This window comes from Cyprinus carpio, chromosome B7, assembly GCF_018340385.1.
Source record: "Cyprinus carpio isolate SPL01 chromosome B7, ASM1834038v1, whole genome shotgun sequence".
Lineage (NCBI taxonomy): Eukaryota > Metazoa > Chordata > Actinopteri > Cypriniformes > Cyprinidae > Cyprinus > Cyprinus carpio.
Window position 1 is genome coordinate 38,065,576 of NC_056603.1, and position 15,262 is coordinate 38,080,837.

The following is a 15,262-nucleotide window of genomic DNA, read 5'->3' on the forward strand; positions in this document are numbered from 1 at the left end:
CAAATTATGCCGCATAATGTTGCATCTTGTTATTACTCCCTGTTTTTGGTTCGTTTAGAAGTATTTGGTCCGTGTTGCATTCATAATTTCATTCGAACCGCACCAGAGTCCGTTTGGAAGCGGACCGAGACCCATCTTTTTAGTGGTCTCGGTCTGCTTGTTTGTGGGCCCCAGTGTTCGGATGGCAGCGTTCACACTTACTCAAACGATCCGCACTAACAGAGCAATCGCACCAGAGTTCATTTTAATCAAACCAAACATGACAAGAGAAAAAATTCTCTTTTTCTTATTTGAGTGTAGGCTAAACACATTATTCTACAAATTTGCAGGCCTGTTTACTATTCATACATTTTAAGTATGGAAAATAACTACAAACAAATCTCTTTTAAATACTGTAGCGTTCTCAGACAAGGACGAGGCGTTTTGATGTACAAGGGGTGTTTATTGGGGTTGTTGTCGACCACAACCCATGCCGTACACACCCCAACTTCTAAGAGAACTGCACTTGAACCAGCAAGGCACTCTTCTGACCCCTCCTTCTCTCTGTTTCCCCTTACACACTCACATCCAACTCGAACATCCAATAACAGTTCGCAACACAAAAATGAATAAAGTGCAACATTAACATTAAGCACATTGTTATCTACAACCCAACAACATTTTGAACATGCTACAATAGGCCTACAGAGAAAAAAATAATAAATAAAAGTAAGGTTTTGTCTTCATACACTTATGGATAAAGAATTTACCCAAAATCAACATCACACTGATTAAAAATTCAGTCTTTTTTCCAACAACATACCAACTACGAAAGACCTAATGGTTCCTAGAAAAAATGCTTTCCCGCTAAACACGTGACGGCGATGATTCAGATGGTGTCCGGGAACCGGGGGAGTGGGGGGGCCTATACGCTATTTAATTCGAGTTCTGCCGAATTTACAATTAGCCTACTTCCTTTTAGGGTTCTGCAGTCAAAGCTGCACGTCCTCTGGGACTTTCAAAAGTCTTTGCACCATCAAACATCCCTGTTTTTCTAATTAATACATGTATCTCCGACAGGGCTATAATGTGATTGTTATTGAGGTATGAGTTAGGACACCAGAGTTATATTCTAACGTTATGAAACTTTTTTTTTGTTTTGTTTTAATTGTTCAAGATGCTTCTATAAAACCGTTCCTTATTTCTGCAGTTAAGATTAAAAAATAAAGCACAGGAGATTTTTTTCTGTAGGCTAATGGATTTTGTCTTAAATTATGTCTCAAGCCATTTTCTTTATAATACGCCTACAGATCGAGAGTCCATGTGACTGAAAGGGGATTTACAGAAAGGGTCTGCTGTCCACGTCAGCCGCGCATGCTCCACTTTTCCAGAAGAGATTGCTGCCACATTAAGGCCCTGTGTCCACCAAATTTATTTTCCCCGCGGGAGCGCCGCGTTTTTTAAAACGCCAGGAGCGTGCCGAGCGCTGAGCGTCCTTTTCGCGCTGAGCGTTCGGGCGTTTTCTTCTCGCGCCTAGAGTTGAAGAATGTTCAACTTTGGATAAAACGCTGCGCTCATCACGGTCACTTTCTAGTCAGCTAACCAAAACGCCAGGCGCTCTGCTGAAAACGCCACCTGTGAGCTTTTTGTGGCGCATCGGTTTTTTTTTTTTTTTTTCAGATGAGACGCTTTGGTTTATAATATGATACGGAATATCCGCTAATCTGTTACTTGTATCTGATTTGGTAGATAATTTGTTCCTGACTAAAATACTCAGGATGCTCGGAAACCACCAGCAATATTAATTTCTCCTCCATTTTTTTCGTTGTTGCGCTTGTTGACACATACGTCGTTGTAACAAAATGACAGTTGTGACAGCTGATCGGTGTGCAATTTGCCCCGCCCCTCCTGCACTCTGATTGGTTAGCTGACCAGAAAGTGACAGTGATGAGCGCAGCGTTTTATCCAAAGTTGAACATTCTTCAACTCTCGGCGCGAGAAAAAAAAAACGCAGTAACCCCTCACTGCAGAACACAAGATCCAGGGGGCGTGGTTGGATCCCCATCTAGGGGTTGGAGATGGGTAGGTTTAGGTATATATATATATATATATATAAGGTGGGAGAAGTTGGATCTGGATCTGGAAAAAGACGCCCAGCGCTCGGCACGCTCCTGGCGTTTTAAAAAACGCGGCGCTCCCATTGAGAACAACTGAAAAAATACGCTAGCCGCGGGGAAAAACACTTTGGTGGACACAGGGCCTTATTAAGAGTCAGAGTCAGTTGGTGTACTGTAATGTTAGAAGTATGAAGCGTAACTTCTGTGGATCTACGCCTACCTCCGAATGCACAAACGTGTCGAATAAACGTCAAAAGAATCAGAATACAAGAATGGGTCAGTCAGAGAGCGGATATGTTGCTTCGAAAGACTTTGAAACCAGATCAGACGCAGTAAGTTAATGCTTCTTTGTTTTGTTATATGGAATGATTATATACGGAACGGTTTGCGCCATTACTTTTACGCGCCCAACCTGCACAATTAAGATTAATAAGAAAAGTACACAGAAACCAGCGACCTAATGTCAGGATTTTTGTTGAATAATACATTAAATTTATGTTTGTTTTCACCAAACCCTGTCGTAAACTCCCAGAAAGCTTATGACGTGTAGGATGGAACTGTGATACATTTGTCTTTTGGTCGCTCGTTATTCACTGCCACTATATGGATGAGTGCAAGCGGTACATTTATTTAAATTTCTCCATTTGTGGTCTGAAAAAGAAAGGCAAACAGCATTAGAACAACACAAGGGTGAATAAATCATGACTCAGGCATTTTGGGTGAACAGGAAGTTTCAAACGTTTCACACGGGCTACTTTTCTCAGTACCAATAAATGTGCAAAGTTTTACGCAAATTAAAGGCTATGTTATGTAATCTCTCACTAAAAACATCTCGCGATTTAGAGGCACGTCATGAATGCTGGTTTTTGGGACATAGTAGCTGATGACGAACAACCATGTTCCACAGCTAGATTTTCATATAGGATTAGAACTGAAAGGTAATCTTCTTTTCTTCTATCAGTGTTCAGGTCAGCGGTCGGCTGTTCCTCTGGCTGTGGTTGAGGAGATCTTACTGAACCTGCCTGCACATCAGGTGGTCCAAGTCTGTCGGTTGGTGTGTCATGAGTGGAAGGAGCTGGTGGACAGTGCTGCACACTGGAGAGAGCGCTGTCGGACAGAGGGGCTCCAGCCGTATGATGCTTCCAGACCCCCAGAGGACTGGCGCCTGTTTTACTTTCTATCCAAGTTTAGACGTAACCTGCTCAAGAATCCCAGAGCTGAAGGTAGGACACATAATTAGGATTGTACAATAAGTGTCACTATAATGAATTTTGCATCAGGTGTCTCTTTTCTGATGTTTTTATTAGATGGACTTCAAGCATGGGAGATTGTACAGAACGGTGCTGACCGCTGGGTGACGGAAAGGAACAGAAATGAAGGTGACCGCTGGGCAACAGAAAGGAACAGAAAACTGTTTCCAGAAAACACAGTCACCAGATGTTTTGTAACATATCATAGGTATGGTTGATATTTTAGATCTTCAAGAAATGTTTTAGCTCATTTTATTTCAGTCGATGTTGCAGTATGAAGATAAACCAAATACCAAGCCAATCCACACATGAATCACCCAACTCAACTTTGTCCTCAGTCAATGTTTTAAGGAGCAGCTGATTGATTTGAAGAAAGAAGGCTACAGTGATGCTTTCATGGATCAACTGCGACCTCGTATCAAAATATCAGACTGGTGAGCATCCACTCAAACTCCCGCAGTATCTTAGGTGGTGGATTCTGTCGTAATTTACTCCCTTGTTCATGGCATTCTAAACCTGTGTGACTTCTTCGTACAAAAGAAGATACTTTGAAAAATGTTTCAGTGTTTTTTTTTTGTCTATACGATGAAAATGAATTGAGTCTAATATTGAGCACAATCAGCTTTCGAAATATTTTCTAATATGAAAACACAATTTTTGAACAGAGCCACATTTATTGGATGTCTTATCTGCAGGTATACCCCACTCTCTGATTATGGAAGTCAGTATTGGTTGTCTGTAGAGTTGCTTGATCAGGAGAAGAATCCCATCAGAACCTATCATCCTTATAAAGTTTTCTTTCAACAGGGGAGCGATTATCCATGGTGTCAAGTAAGTAGAATAACACGGACAGTCCAGTTATTCCCCTGTAATCAAGCTAATAGTCAAAGCTTAACTGTCCCTGAGTTTGTTCTGCTTTATTTCAGATTACCTACGTTTTTAGGGATTATGGACCTGGGGTTCGGTTTATCCGTTTCACTCATGGAGGCATGGGATGGTCTGGAATACGGGTTACTAACAGTAGTGTGGAAATCTGTCCAGCTGCAGAGAGGTAGTGTTTTCCAGAGTGATTTTTTTTTACATTTCTAAATGCAACAGGCACAAAAGTGACCTTCAGGTAAGGAATTCTATTGAATTCTATTATGTCTTTAGGAGATCACATCATAAAGCTTTATTATACTGTAGATGTATTCTGTTCCAATAAAGATACTGTTCAATGAATCTTATATCACGATACGAGTAATTTTATGCAACGAGAACAATGATCACAATACTCGATATCAAAGCAAAAACTAATACATGCCTAATTAATGTGAGTTAAAAGTCCTCAAGTTTATTAAAGACAAATAAACAGTCTGTAATAAAAATTGTAAAAAAATGGGGCGGGGGTAGAAAAATATAAAAATCAAATAAAGTGTGGTTCGATGTTTTTTTTTTTTTTTTTTTTTTTGATTAGGTCTATCTAATAGAAATAAGAAATAGAACTGGAATAATGAATAAAGTAATCAATTGTAAAATAAAACTTCACTGTACAAATTAAATATAAAGGGCTGGGATCAGAAAAGCACCACAAGCTGGAATATGATCCCAGGTTGCCAGAAGCACAACAAATTTTGTTGAAAAAATAATATACAAATCCATATACATTGTCAGGAAAGTAACAAAATAAAAACAGTACGTATTACATCGCTGCAATTACATCTCAAGAATTATTATTGGTCTAGATCAATGGTTCCCAATCCTGGTCCTGGAGAACCCCCAACACTGCACGTTTTTGTTGTCTCTTTTATCTGACACACACATTTGAGGTCTTGAAGTCTTCACTTAAGAGCTGATGAGTTGAATCAGGTGTGTTTGAATAGGGAGACGTCTAAAATGTGCAGTGTTGGGGGTTCTCCAGGACCAGGATTATGAAATATTGCTTACAGGCACTGTATTTATCTGTATGTGTTTACGCAGAACTTGTATTCACATTGCAATCCCTCGCAGAGATAATTAATTACCACAGAGACACGAGTCATATGTTATCATTTGGTAATACTTTTTGTATCTTTTTTTTTAAAGGGGTCATATGATGTGATTTCAAGTTTTCTTTTCTCTTTGGACAAGCTGTTTGTGAAAAGATAAGATCCCTAAAGTTGCAAAGACTAAAGTCTCAAGCCCAAAGAGATATTCTTTATAAAAGTTAAGACTTGTCCACGCCCTCCTAAAACGATTCACATAACACCGCCCAAATGTTCATGCAAAGAAAGAAGGCGTAACTTTGATTCTCGCTTTAGTATTGTTGCTGCCGCCATGTTGTGGAGACGCTGTGTGTTTTGTTGTGAAAGCAAAAATACTTTGTTTGACCTTCCAAAAGAGGACATAACTAGAAATCAGAGGTTAAGTTCTATTTACAACACTGTTACAGAACAGTTTAACCCAAACATTCAGATGTGTGCAGCGCATTTTATGGAGGACTGTTTCTTGAACCTGGGAGAGTAGACTACAATGCCGGCTGTTCTGACTCACAGTCTGTAAGTACGTTTACATATGTAAAGGATTTGCCACTGATGATTCAAACGCAAGTTTTGAGCAGTGTAGAGTAGCACTTCTTGTTTGTCGTTTCTCCGATTACAAATGCATACATGGTTTTATGTTTATGCGGTGCAATGCAACGCAACACAGAAAAAGACAGTATATGTCATTATAATACGTCATTATGTCCCCACTGGATGCAACAAATGGCTCATTTGTAATGGGTTTTATTGTTTTTGTCTTGCTGCACCGGTGTTTTGACTGGGACATGCATCACAATATGGTAAGAGGCGTAACATTTCCGTCACACGCTTGAAGCATTCGGCCAATCACACAGCACTGGATAGCTGGCCAATCACAGCACACCTCGCTTTTCAGAACGATGAGCTTTGTAACTGACGCATTTCAGAAAGGCGGGGCATAGAGGAGAAAAAATAATGTATGATGTTTTATTAACAATGTTCGGGAGGAGCACGATCAGATAATCAACCAATATGGCACAGGTGTTACTCGTTTAGCTAACCATCCTAACTAGCACAGTACGTATATATATATATATATATATATATATATATATATATATATATCCCTCCTCCACCCCAACTCTTCACTCCTAATCTATTTTTATCCCACATTAGCACATTAGGGATGGGGAAGTTCTCTGGTTTCGGGCTATATTTTAGGCTCGGAGCCCTCCCCCAGGACAGCGCGCCAAAATATGCTTAATATTTGCTCTCAGATTAGATGTAAGAGTGAACTCGTGAAACAGTATGTGGAAAATAATGTGTTTTTTGAACCTTAAACCTCATAAACACATTTCATTACACCAAATACACCAAATAATGTTCTTTTTAGCAACATCATATGACCGCTTTAAAGATTGAAGCTGATCACACTGCCATTTTCACTGCCATTATATTAACATTTTTTCAACATTTCTGCTATGTTTGAAGAAAGAAATAAGGGCATAATTATTATTGCTCATTGTTGTCTATAGGCTATTTTAGTAATTTAAATAACATAGGTTAATATATTATCTAATATGATTTTATAATCATATCTTAATATATTAATTAATGACATTGTAGTATAATATTATACCACCCAAATATGTATTTACTTCCTTCTAATTCTCATTGTCAGTGCAGGCTTGTTTAGCTTATTGACTGTTAAGAAAAGTGATTAGTGGCCTGCATAAAAAAAGCCTTAATAATATAGTTGATGACTTGACATAATCATTTCATGACACTTCTTTGTGAAACCAGTGGCATAATATAGTAAAATAATATGTTTTTTAGCCATATAAAAACAGTTGTTGTGTGTGGGTAAAATTTACCCGCTGGCAATTTTAGGTATACAGCGACCCCTGGCAGCTCTAGTGTTAAGGACACAGACAGCTGTTAGGCTGCTGTCACTTTAAGACCTAATGAATGAATCCAATATATATACAGAAGTCAACATTTGAAGTGGATCAAAAAAGTTTATCAAAGTTGTCCTAAGACAAGAACGGGTATTGTTTTGGTTTTAGGACAACTTTAATTGTATTTTATTTTTTTAATTTAAAGAGGGGAGTGTTTCCAGCATAATAACACTCTGCAACTCATTCCATAACGAGGGAGCAAAAAAAGAGATGTCAGTTTTGCCGATCTTTGAATATACTGACACAGATGTGATTTTTTCCCAACGCTTACATGAATTCACTTATGACATAACTGATTGTATTTACGTGAATATTTGCCATGACAGGCATTAGGACAATTATTATGTGAATTTGACCGTTTAAGCACAATAAAGGTGATGCACCTTTATGAAAATAAAATTATACACATCTACAATAATTCTCCTGCAAATTATACTTAACAAACAAATCAAACCACTATTTAATTTTGTTTTGCTCTGAGCTTATGAAAATCATTTTCAATTTCTAAACATTAAAAATTGTGATTTGATCTGAGAAATCTACATGTACGAATGAAATGTTTTTGTCCAAATAATAATAATGTTATTCAGAAGGTTCGTTAACATTCATCTTATTCATAACAGTATTTCTCTCAACAAATGAGAGAAACAAAAAATAATAGTAGTCTGCCATAAAGATGCTCCCCCACAAGAAGCAGATTAGGATGCTGCAAAATTAAAAAAAAAAGTGAAAACAGTGACATACAGCCAAGTATGGTAACCCATACTCAGAATTCGTGCTCTGCTTTTAACCCATCCAAAGTGCACACACACACTGTGAACACACACCCAGAGCAGTACGCAGCCATTTATGCTGCGGCGCCCGGGGAGCAGTTGGGGATTCGGTGCCTTGCTCAAGGGCATCTCAGTCGTGGTGTTGAAGGTGGAGAGAGCGCTGTACATTCACTCCCCCCACCTACAATTCCTGCCGGCCTGAGACTCGAACTCACAACCCTTGGATTGCAAGTCCGACTCTCTAACCATTAGGCCACGACTTCGAGTTGTTATTGCTGGTCAGAAGGGCAATGTTTGACATTTAAATAATGCAAAGGTACCTGCTATTATTTGTGTCTTGTTTGGTTTACTGTAATATCGTCAGAATATGAGACGTAAGTTCTTTGTTTCCAATTGTAGGCTGAGATGCACAAAACCTAACTTGCTCAAGAATCCCAGCGCACAAGGTGATTCATATAATAAAGATTGTACAATAAGTGTCACTATAATGACATTTTGTGTCAGGTAATGGCTCTTTTCTGATGTTGTCATTAGATGGACTTCGAGGATGGAAGATTGTACGTAGTGGAGGTGACTGCTGGGTGATAGGAGAAAATTGGAAACCAATTCCAGACTCAGTCACCAGCTGTTTTGTAACATCTTATGGGTATGTTTGATATTTTAGATCCTTCAAGGAAAGTTTTGAGCCAATTTCATTTCATTCAGTAAAAATATGAAAATAAGTAAATTGCCAAGCCAAATCCACACATGAATCACCCATAAACTTTGTCCTCAGTCTATGTTTGAAGCGACAGCTGATTGACTTAAACAAAGAAGGCTACAGTGAGACTTTCATGGACCAAGTGCAACCTCATATCAAAATATCAGACTGGTGAGCATTCACTCAAACTTTCATTTATTGCTACAGTATCTTGGATGGTGGATTTCATATTTTATTTTTGTGAATGACCTGTCCATCTGAGTCTAAGTCCATCTGTCCATCATGTGTCTTATGCTGGAATTGTGGTTGGTAGTATTGACAGATCTGACACAAATCAGGTTCCAAGATGAAAAGCCCAGTTTGTTCATAGGAACACTTTTATTTGTTTGTCTGGTGCAGGTATGGCCCACGCTGGGACTGTGGAAGTGAGTATCAGATCTGTGTAGAGTTGCTTGATCAGAGGAAAAACCCCATCAAAACCTTTCAGCCTGAGAAAGTTATACTTTCATTTAAGAGCAGTGAGCAGTGGTGTGAAGTGAGTAGAATAATACTGACGATCCAATTATTCCCCTGTAATCAAAATAATAGTAAAAGCTTAACTGTGTTTGTTCTGGTTTATTTCAGATGAGCCACGTCTTTAAGAATTATGGACCTGGGGTTCGTTTTATCCGTTTCACTCATGGTGGAAACGATACACAGTTCTGGGCGGGTCATTATGGAATACGGGTCACTAACAGTAGTGTGGTGATCTATCCAGCTGATGAGAGGTAGTGTTTTTAATGCAGATACAAGAAAGCATATCATGAAACAGAACATTAAAAATGAAAACAAAGCACAAACGTTAACTACTTCTGCTCCACCCACTTGAACACATTGGGTGTTAATGTGGACAGTAAAGACCACAGCCTCTAGCATCAGCTTTTAAATGGGACAAGACCTGAGAAATCAAAATTCCCTTCATCTTTCGACATGTAAGAAGAGGTCACTAAACTTTAACAACATCCTGTTGTTTTTGCAAGGTTTAGAACTCAAAACCTTCCCGTTAGTCTAAAAACTAGGTATGGGAAGATTCCCCGATTGCTCGGTGCATCGGCATAAAAAGTTAGTGATGCGATGCATCAGTTTAAAAAGTGTGCATTGGCTACAAATTGTCATTTATGCTGCGTTTCCGGAACAATTGTACCAGGAACTTTTTTCCCCAGGAACTATTTTCCCCCCAGACCTGTTGCTTTCTGCATTTCCACCACGGTCTAAAGTAATGTGAAGATTAGGCAAATAGTCTGGTGACGTAGGTCTGCGCGTGTTTCTCGGTATGCAAATTTCAGACTTGCATCCTCGGTAGTGCGGACTTTGCGAGTTCGATGTGATCTCCTGCAGACGAGACGACGCAAGTCCGGTAATTCTGCAAACAGCAGCGTACTTGATAACATAAGTCGGCTCGCCTTGGTTTCCTGAAATACTTTTAAAACTACATTCCATGACACAATAATAGTAATATTTTGAAAATGATCAGAATAAATGGTGGTTGAAATCACAATGCTGTGTAAACTCAACCAATCAGCATGTTTCAAAGTTCCGGACCTTTGAAAAAGTACTACCTCGCCAGCAGGGACTTTCTGAGGGGCATTTTTTTACCCAGAACTTTATTTAGATCCTGGTTTCTGTGTTGGAAACACACCGAGTACCAGCCCAAAGTCCCTAGTTCCTGGGTAATATTCCAGTGTTGGAAACGCGGCTTTATATCACGATGCATCGATTCTAACATATTTTCATCGGTAAAAAATGATTTATTTATATACAATTACTAGTGGATGCGCTATACTTTTATTGTTTAGAAAGTGACCAATAATCTGTGACCAATATTTTATTGGTGGATTGATTTCTCCTCTCTAAACTGTTTCTCAAGTGCGTTATCTAATCACTGCTGCTGCGTAAATATGACGCATCACAACACCACGGATACCAGAGGAAAAACTGGTATTAAAGTCCAAAACCTGATTTGAAATAACCTAACAAATCAATCAGGGCTAAAGCGGTTTCATTAATGACAATTAAATTCACACAATCTCATTCATTTGTGCATGCTTATTTTTAAGCAGACCTTAATGTCGATTATGGATCAAATCGATCCACCATGACAAACAGCGAATATATCTGCGCTGTTTAATGCATTTGAGACGTTGTGTTTTCCTCAGAGAATAACTGACATGTCACAGCTATATTTTTCATCTGTAAATGTTAGAAAGTCATGCAAAACATATCCATTTGCTGTCAGGAGTGGGCGAGGATGACGCGAGTGAACGAGCGCTGCTGCACGCATGCACACTAAACAGACTGAGCGCAATCGAATAGGAGTGCAATAATTCTGAGTAAATTATATATTTTGCTAAAAAAAAATTGTTAAAAAAATGTTTTTGGACATTAAATGTGTCTTTTGCAGAATTTTAAATCTACATATAAAGTGTATTTTTATGTATAGCACAGCAGTAACTGTAAGTGGAGTATTGTAATAGGTAAATCAAATGTAAGCTTGTAGGCTACCTTACTAATTACTAAGCTCAAATGAGTTAATATGTGTTTCTTATAGCAGTTAAAATGTAGACAGTTTCTTTATTATTTATTTTCATTTTTAATTCAGTGATTTTAACTTTTAATTTAGTAATTTTAATGTTTTAAAGAGCAATTTTAGATTGTAATGTTCTAATGTTCTGCTATCTGTTCTGCAAACTTTGAAATGGACAGCTGTAATAAAACCAGAGAGAAAAGCTGCATGGCTAGAAACTGTTAAAAAAAAAAAAAAAATTCAAATAATAGTATGTAAGGCAGTGGTAATATCATACATAACAAAACGGTCAATAGAGGAGCTTAGCTTAGCCTGACAGTTAGCCTGCTCTAGACCAGGTTAGTTTCCCAGCATAAGTTGCCACAGTGAGCTTGATCTAGGCCAGTGTTAAATTTGCTTTATATAACCAAATCATGACAATGAGTCAGACAAACTGAAATAAGCCTGGCTTTTTGGTTAACTTGTTTTATGAAACAGGCCTTGAGGCATTAGAAGTGATCATATTTTCTCCTTTGCATCATATTTCATATTGCATCACATTGTGTTGAATCATATCGCATCGGTAGCTGCTTCATATGTATCTTTAATGTATCATATCGTTGGCTATGCATCGAGATGCGTCATAAGATGCACATCCCTACTAAAAACAACTTATATTGAAGCCAATCTACCAAAATGACAGGTTCTGGAATGTGACACTTTATGAAATAATACTGTGGCTTAACCCTCTCACTGTTTCACACATGTAGGTGAATAACAAGAGAGGTGAGGTCTATGCAGAAACCACACGATAAAGATGGCTCAGAAAACAACAATCGATTGCATCGATTTCCGTCTAATTCAAATATCAGGAAAGAGTGGGTGAACTTTATTTTTAATGAAGTTCTAGACCAGGGGTTTTCAACTTATGGGGCGAGTGAAATTAGACAAATGTGCGGGGGGGCACATGTCCTGAAAGGTTGAAAACCCCTGTTCTAGACCATGTCAGTAAGAACTCAGTCCTTTCTTTACTTCATTTTACCAAAGATTTGTTTACTAACAAAGCACAATTCGATGCTGGACCTTAAGAAAGATTGAACTTAAAAGACGATGATGTGCCAACTATATTGGGTCCAAAAATAATGTCGCACCTCATGAGCATGAGTAACTATTTTTATTACGTGCTAACTATTGCTTTTTCTGTTATTATAGACCATTTGTACTGAATATATTATGCATTTTTAGCTTATATTACAGCAGCGTCCATCTATGAAGGATGTAGGCTGTTAAACATACACAACTGTTAATCAATCATAGCAGTGGGCGTTTACTTCTGAGTCTACAATCCGCCACACCTATTCAAACATAGTCTCAGCCTCAGACGTCACGTCCCGTGGACCGTTGGCTAAATATCTGATGCACTTGGGACACAAGAGTGGAAACACTTCAGGAGTGTCGAAATCCAGAGTCGTATATATCTGCCATCAAGACACTCCACCTCAAGACATATTTCAGTTTTCCAGAAACAGATAAGGGTGCTGCCAAATTAAGAGTTGTTATCACTGGTTAGAAGAGCAATATCTGACATTTAAGTAGTGTGAAATTAGCTACTATTATTTGGGGGGGGGGGGGGGGGTTGGTTTACTGTGATATCCTCAAATTTGACTCTTAATTTCTGTGTTTCCCCTCTTAGTTTCAGTCTCACATATCGTAACTTGCTCAAGAATCCCAGCGCACAAGGTGATTCATATAATAAAGATTGTACAGTAAGTGTCACTATAATGAAATTTTGTGTCAAGTAACATCTCTTTTCTGATGTTCTCATTAGAGGGACTTCAAGGATGGGAGATTGTAGCAGATGGAGGTGACCGCTGGGTGACTGGAGGAAATAGGACAACATTTCCGGTCAACACATGTTTTGTGACGTCATATGGGTATGTTTGATATTTTTGATCCTTCAAGAAAGTTTTGAGCTCATTAAATTTCAGTCGATGTTGCATATGAAAATCAAGCATCTAGCCAATGTACACATGAATCATAAACTTTGTCCTCAGTCTATGTTTGAAGGAGCAGCTGATAGATCTTAAAGAAGAAGGCTACAGTGATGCTTTAATGGATCAACAGCAACCTCATATCAAAGTATCAGACTGGTGAGCATCCACTCAAACTCCCATTTCATGCTACAGTATCTTATGTGGTGGATTTCATATTTCATGTGATAATACGTGAGTAACCCGTCCATGTGTGCATTATGTTGAAATTGTGGTTGGTAGTATGAGAACCTAAAGTGTTATGTCATTCATATTTCAATATTTAATGTTTTTGGCATATTATTTTGTAATTTTCCTCATCCTCATGTCATTCCAAACCTGTATGACTTTCATCCTTCTGTGGAGCACAAAAGAAGATTAAAAAATAAATGATGTGTTTTTTATTCATACAATAAAAGTTAATGTGGACCTATGTTATTTAGGCTTTTAAAATACCTCCTTTTGTATTCCACATAAGATAGAAAGTGACAGGTTTGAACTGACATGAGTGAGAGTAAAAGATTACAGAATTTAAATTTTTAGGTGATCTAGACCATTAAGAAGACAGTACCAGTGTTAAATCAAATTCAAATTAGAAAACACAATTTTTGAACAGAACCACATTTATTTTGATGTCTCATCTGCAGGTATGCCCCTCTCTCTGATTGTGGAAGTGAGTATCAGATCTGTGTGGAGTTGCTTGATGAGAAGAAGAAACCCATCAGTACCTTTCAGCCTGAGAAAGTTTTCTTTCAACAGGGGACGATTTATCCATGGCGTCAAGTGTGTAAAATAATACTGACAGTCCAATTATTCCCCTGTAATTGTCAAAACTTAACTGTCCCTGTGTTTGTTCTGGTATATTTCAGATGTTCCACGTCTTTAGGAATTATGGACCTGGAGTTCGGTTTATCCGTTTCACTCACGGTGGGAAGGATACAAAATTTCAGGAAGGCCAACATGGAATACAGGTCACTAATAGTAGTGTGGAGATCTATTTAACTGATTAGACAGAGTGTTTTCCAGATTTAAATTCATCAGCTGCAAAAGTGACCTTCAAATGATGAACTGTAGTGATTCAATATGCTTTTAGGATATCATATATACTGTTACATAGCTCTATAGCAAATATATTCTTTTCCATTAAACATTGTATGTTACACTGTTAAAATGAAGTACCTTAGTTGAAATGCTCATCATGTAATCAAGCACAGCAATCTTCTCAAAGTTACTGTGTGTGCTCATACAAATTAATTTCTAAACATTATACACTTGGTGACTCGATTTGAGAAACCTATATTTATGAATGAAATGTTTTGTCATAATATTATTCTGAAAAATCATTAACATTCATCTTAATTCATACCATATGTTATATCTTCAAATGAGAGAGACACAAAAAGCGGGTAACCTCTCAAAATGGGTAATAAGACTTTTTTTGGAACATAATAAATACAGTATACATTTGTAATATGGCACTTTGGGACTAAATCTCATAATAAGGTAACAAGGTGTTTATATAGTAACGTTACTTCTTATAACATGATGGCATTATAATAGTTTTTCCCCACAAAGTTATCCCTTCTCTTGTTGTATTTATTCCATTTTTAGTTCAAATTAACATTACATAATTTCTACAACTGACCACAGATAGACTTGCACACAAATTCATCCTCTATTAAAATGTACTTACTCTACAATATCATCGCTTGCCTCCAATCCAAAACTATGCTTTATCTTATCAACAGTCCAACGAAGCAAAGAATCAGTCATGATGAAATTAAAACTGTGAGACACTGCATAATCTGTACATCAAGTGACAGATTTCGGCATTTACGCATTTAGTTGGCTTCCGGGAGACGTGTTTCATAATAAAAGTCTCCCTAGACACTATATAAACATTTAAATATGTGTTTTGAATTAAAAGTCTATTC

General features: G+C 37.8%; 1 protein-coding gene across 1 annotated transcript; it reads left to right on the plus strand.

The window, feature by feature from the left end:
* The first annotated feature begins 1,386 nt into the window (after positions 1 to 1,386).
* Positions 1,387 to 14,806, plus strand: si:dkey-147f3.4 (uncharacterized protein LOC553461 homolog). The gene is made up of 16 exons (XM_042728525.1): positions 1,387 to 2,428; positions 3,058 to 3,319; positions 3,404 to 3,554; positions 3,685 to 3,780; positions 4,042 to 4,177; positions 4,273 to 4,397; positions 8,456 to 8,502; positions 8,591 to 8,702; positions 8,832 to 8,927; positions 9,156 to 9,291; positions 9,381 to 9,523; positions 12,992 to 13,038; positions 13,127 to 13,232; positions 13,353 to 13,448; positions 13,976 to 14,111; positions 14,198 to 14,806. Exons 1-16 carry the CDS (start codon positions 2,285 to 2,287, stop codon positions 14,336 to 14,338), a joined length of 1,974 nt encoding a protein of 657 aa, XP_042584459.1. The 5' UTR covers positions 1,387 to 2,284; the 3' UTR covers positions 14,339 to 14,806.
* The last annotated feature ends 456 nt before the right edge of the window (positions 14,807 to 15,262 follow it).

What these genes read in the sequence shown, in the direction of transcription:
- si:dkey-147f3.4 (XM_042728525.1), top strand. Translation starts at nt 2,285, where the DNA reads ATGAAGCGTAACTTCTGTGGATCTACGCCTACCTCCGAATGCACAAAC. An exon ending in TGTTTTGTAACATATCATAG is followed by an intron (nt 3,555 to 3,684) that starts GTATGGTTGATA and finishes CTTTGTCCTCAG; the next exon opens with TCAATGTTTTAAGGAGCAGC. An exon ending in GCGATTATCCATGGTGTCAA is followed by an intron (nt 4,178 to 4,272) that starts GTAAGTAGAATA and finishes GCTTTATTTCAG; the next exon opens with ATTACCTACGTTTTTAGGGA.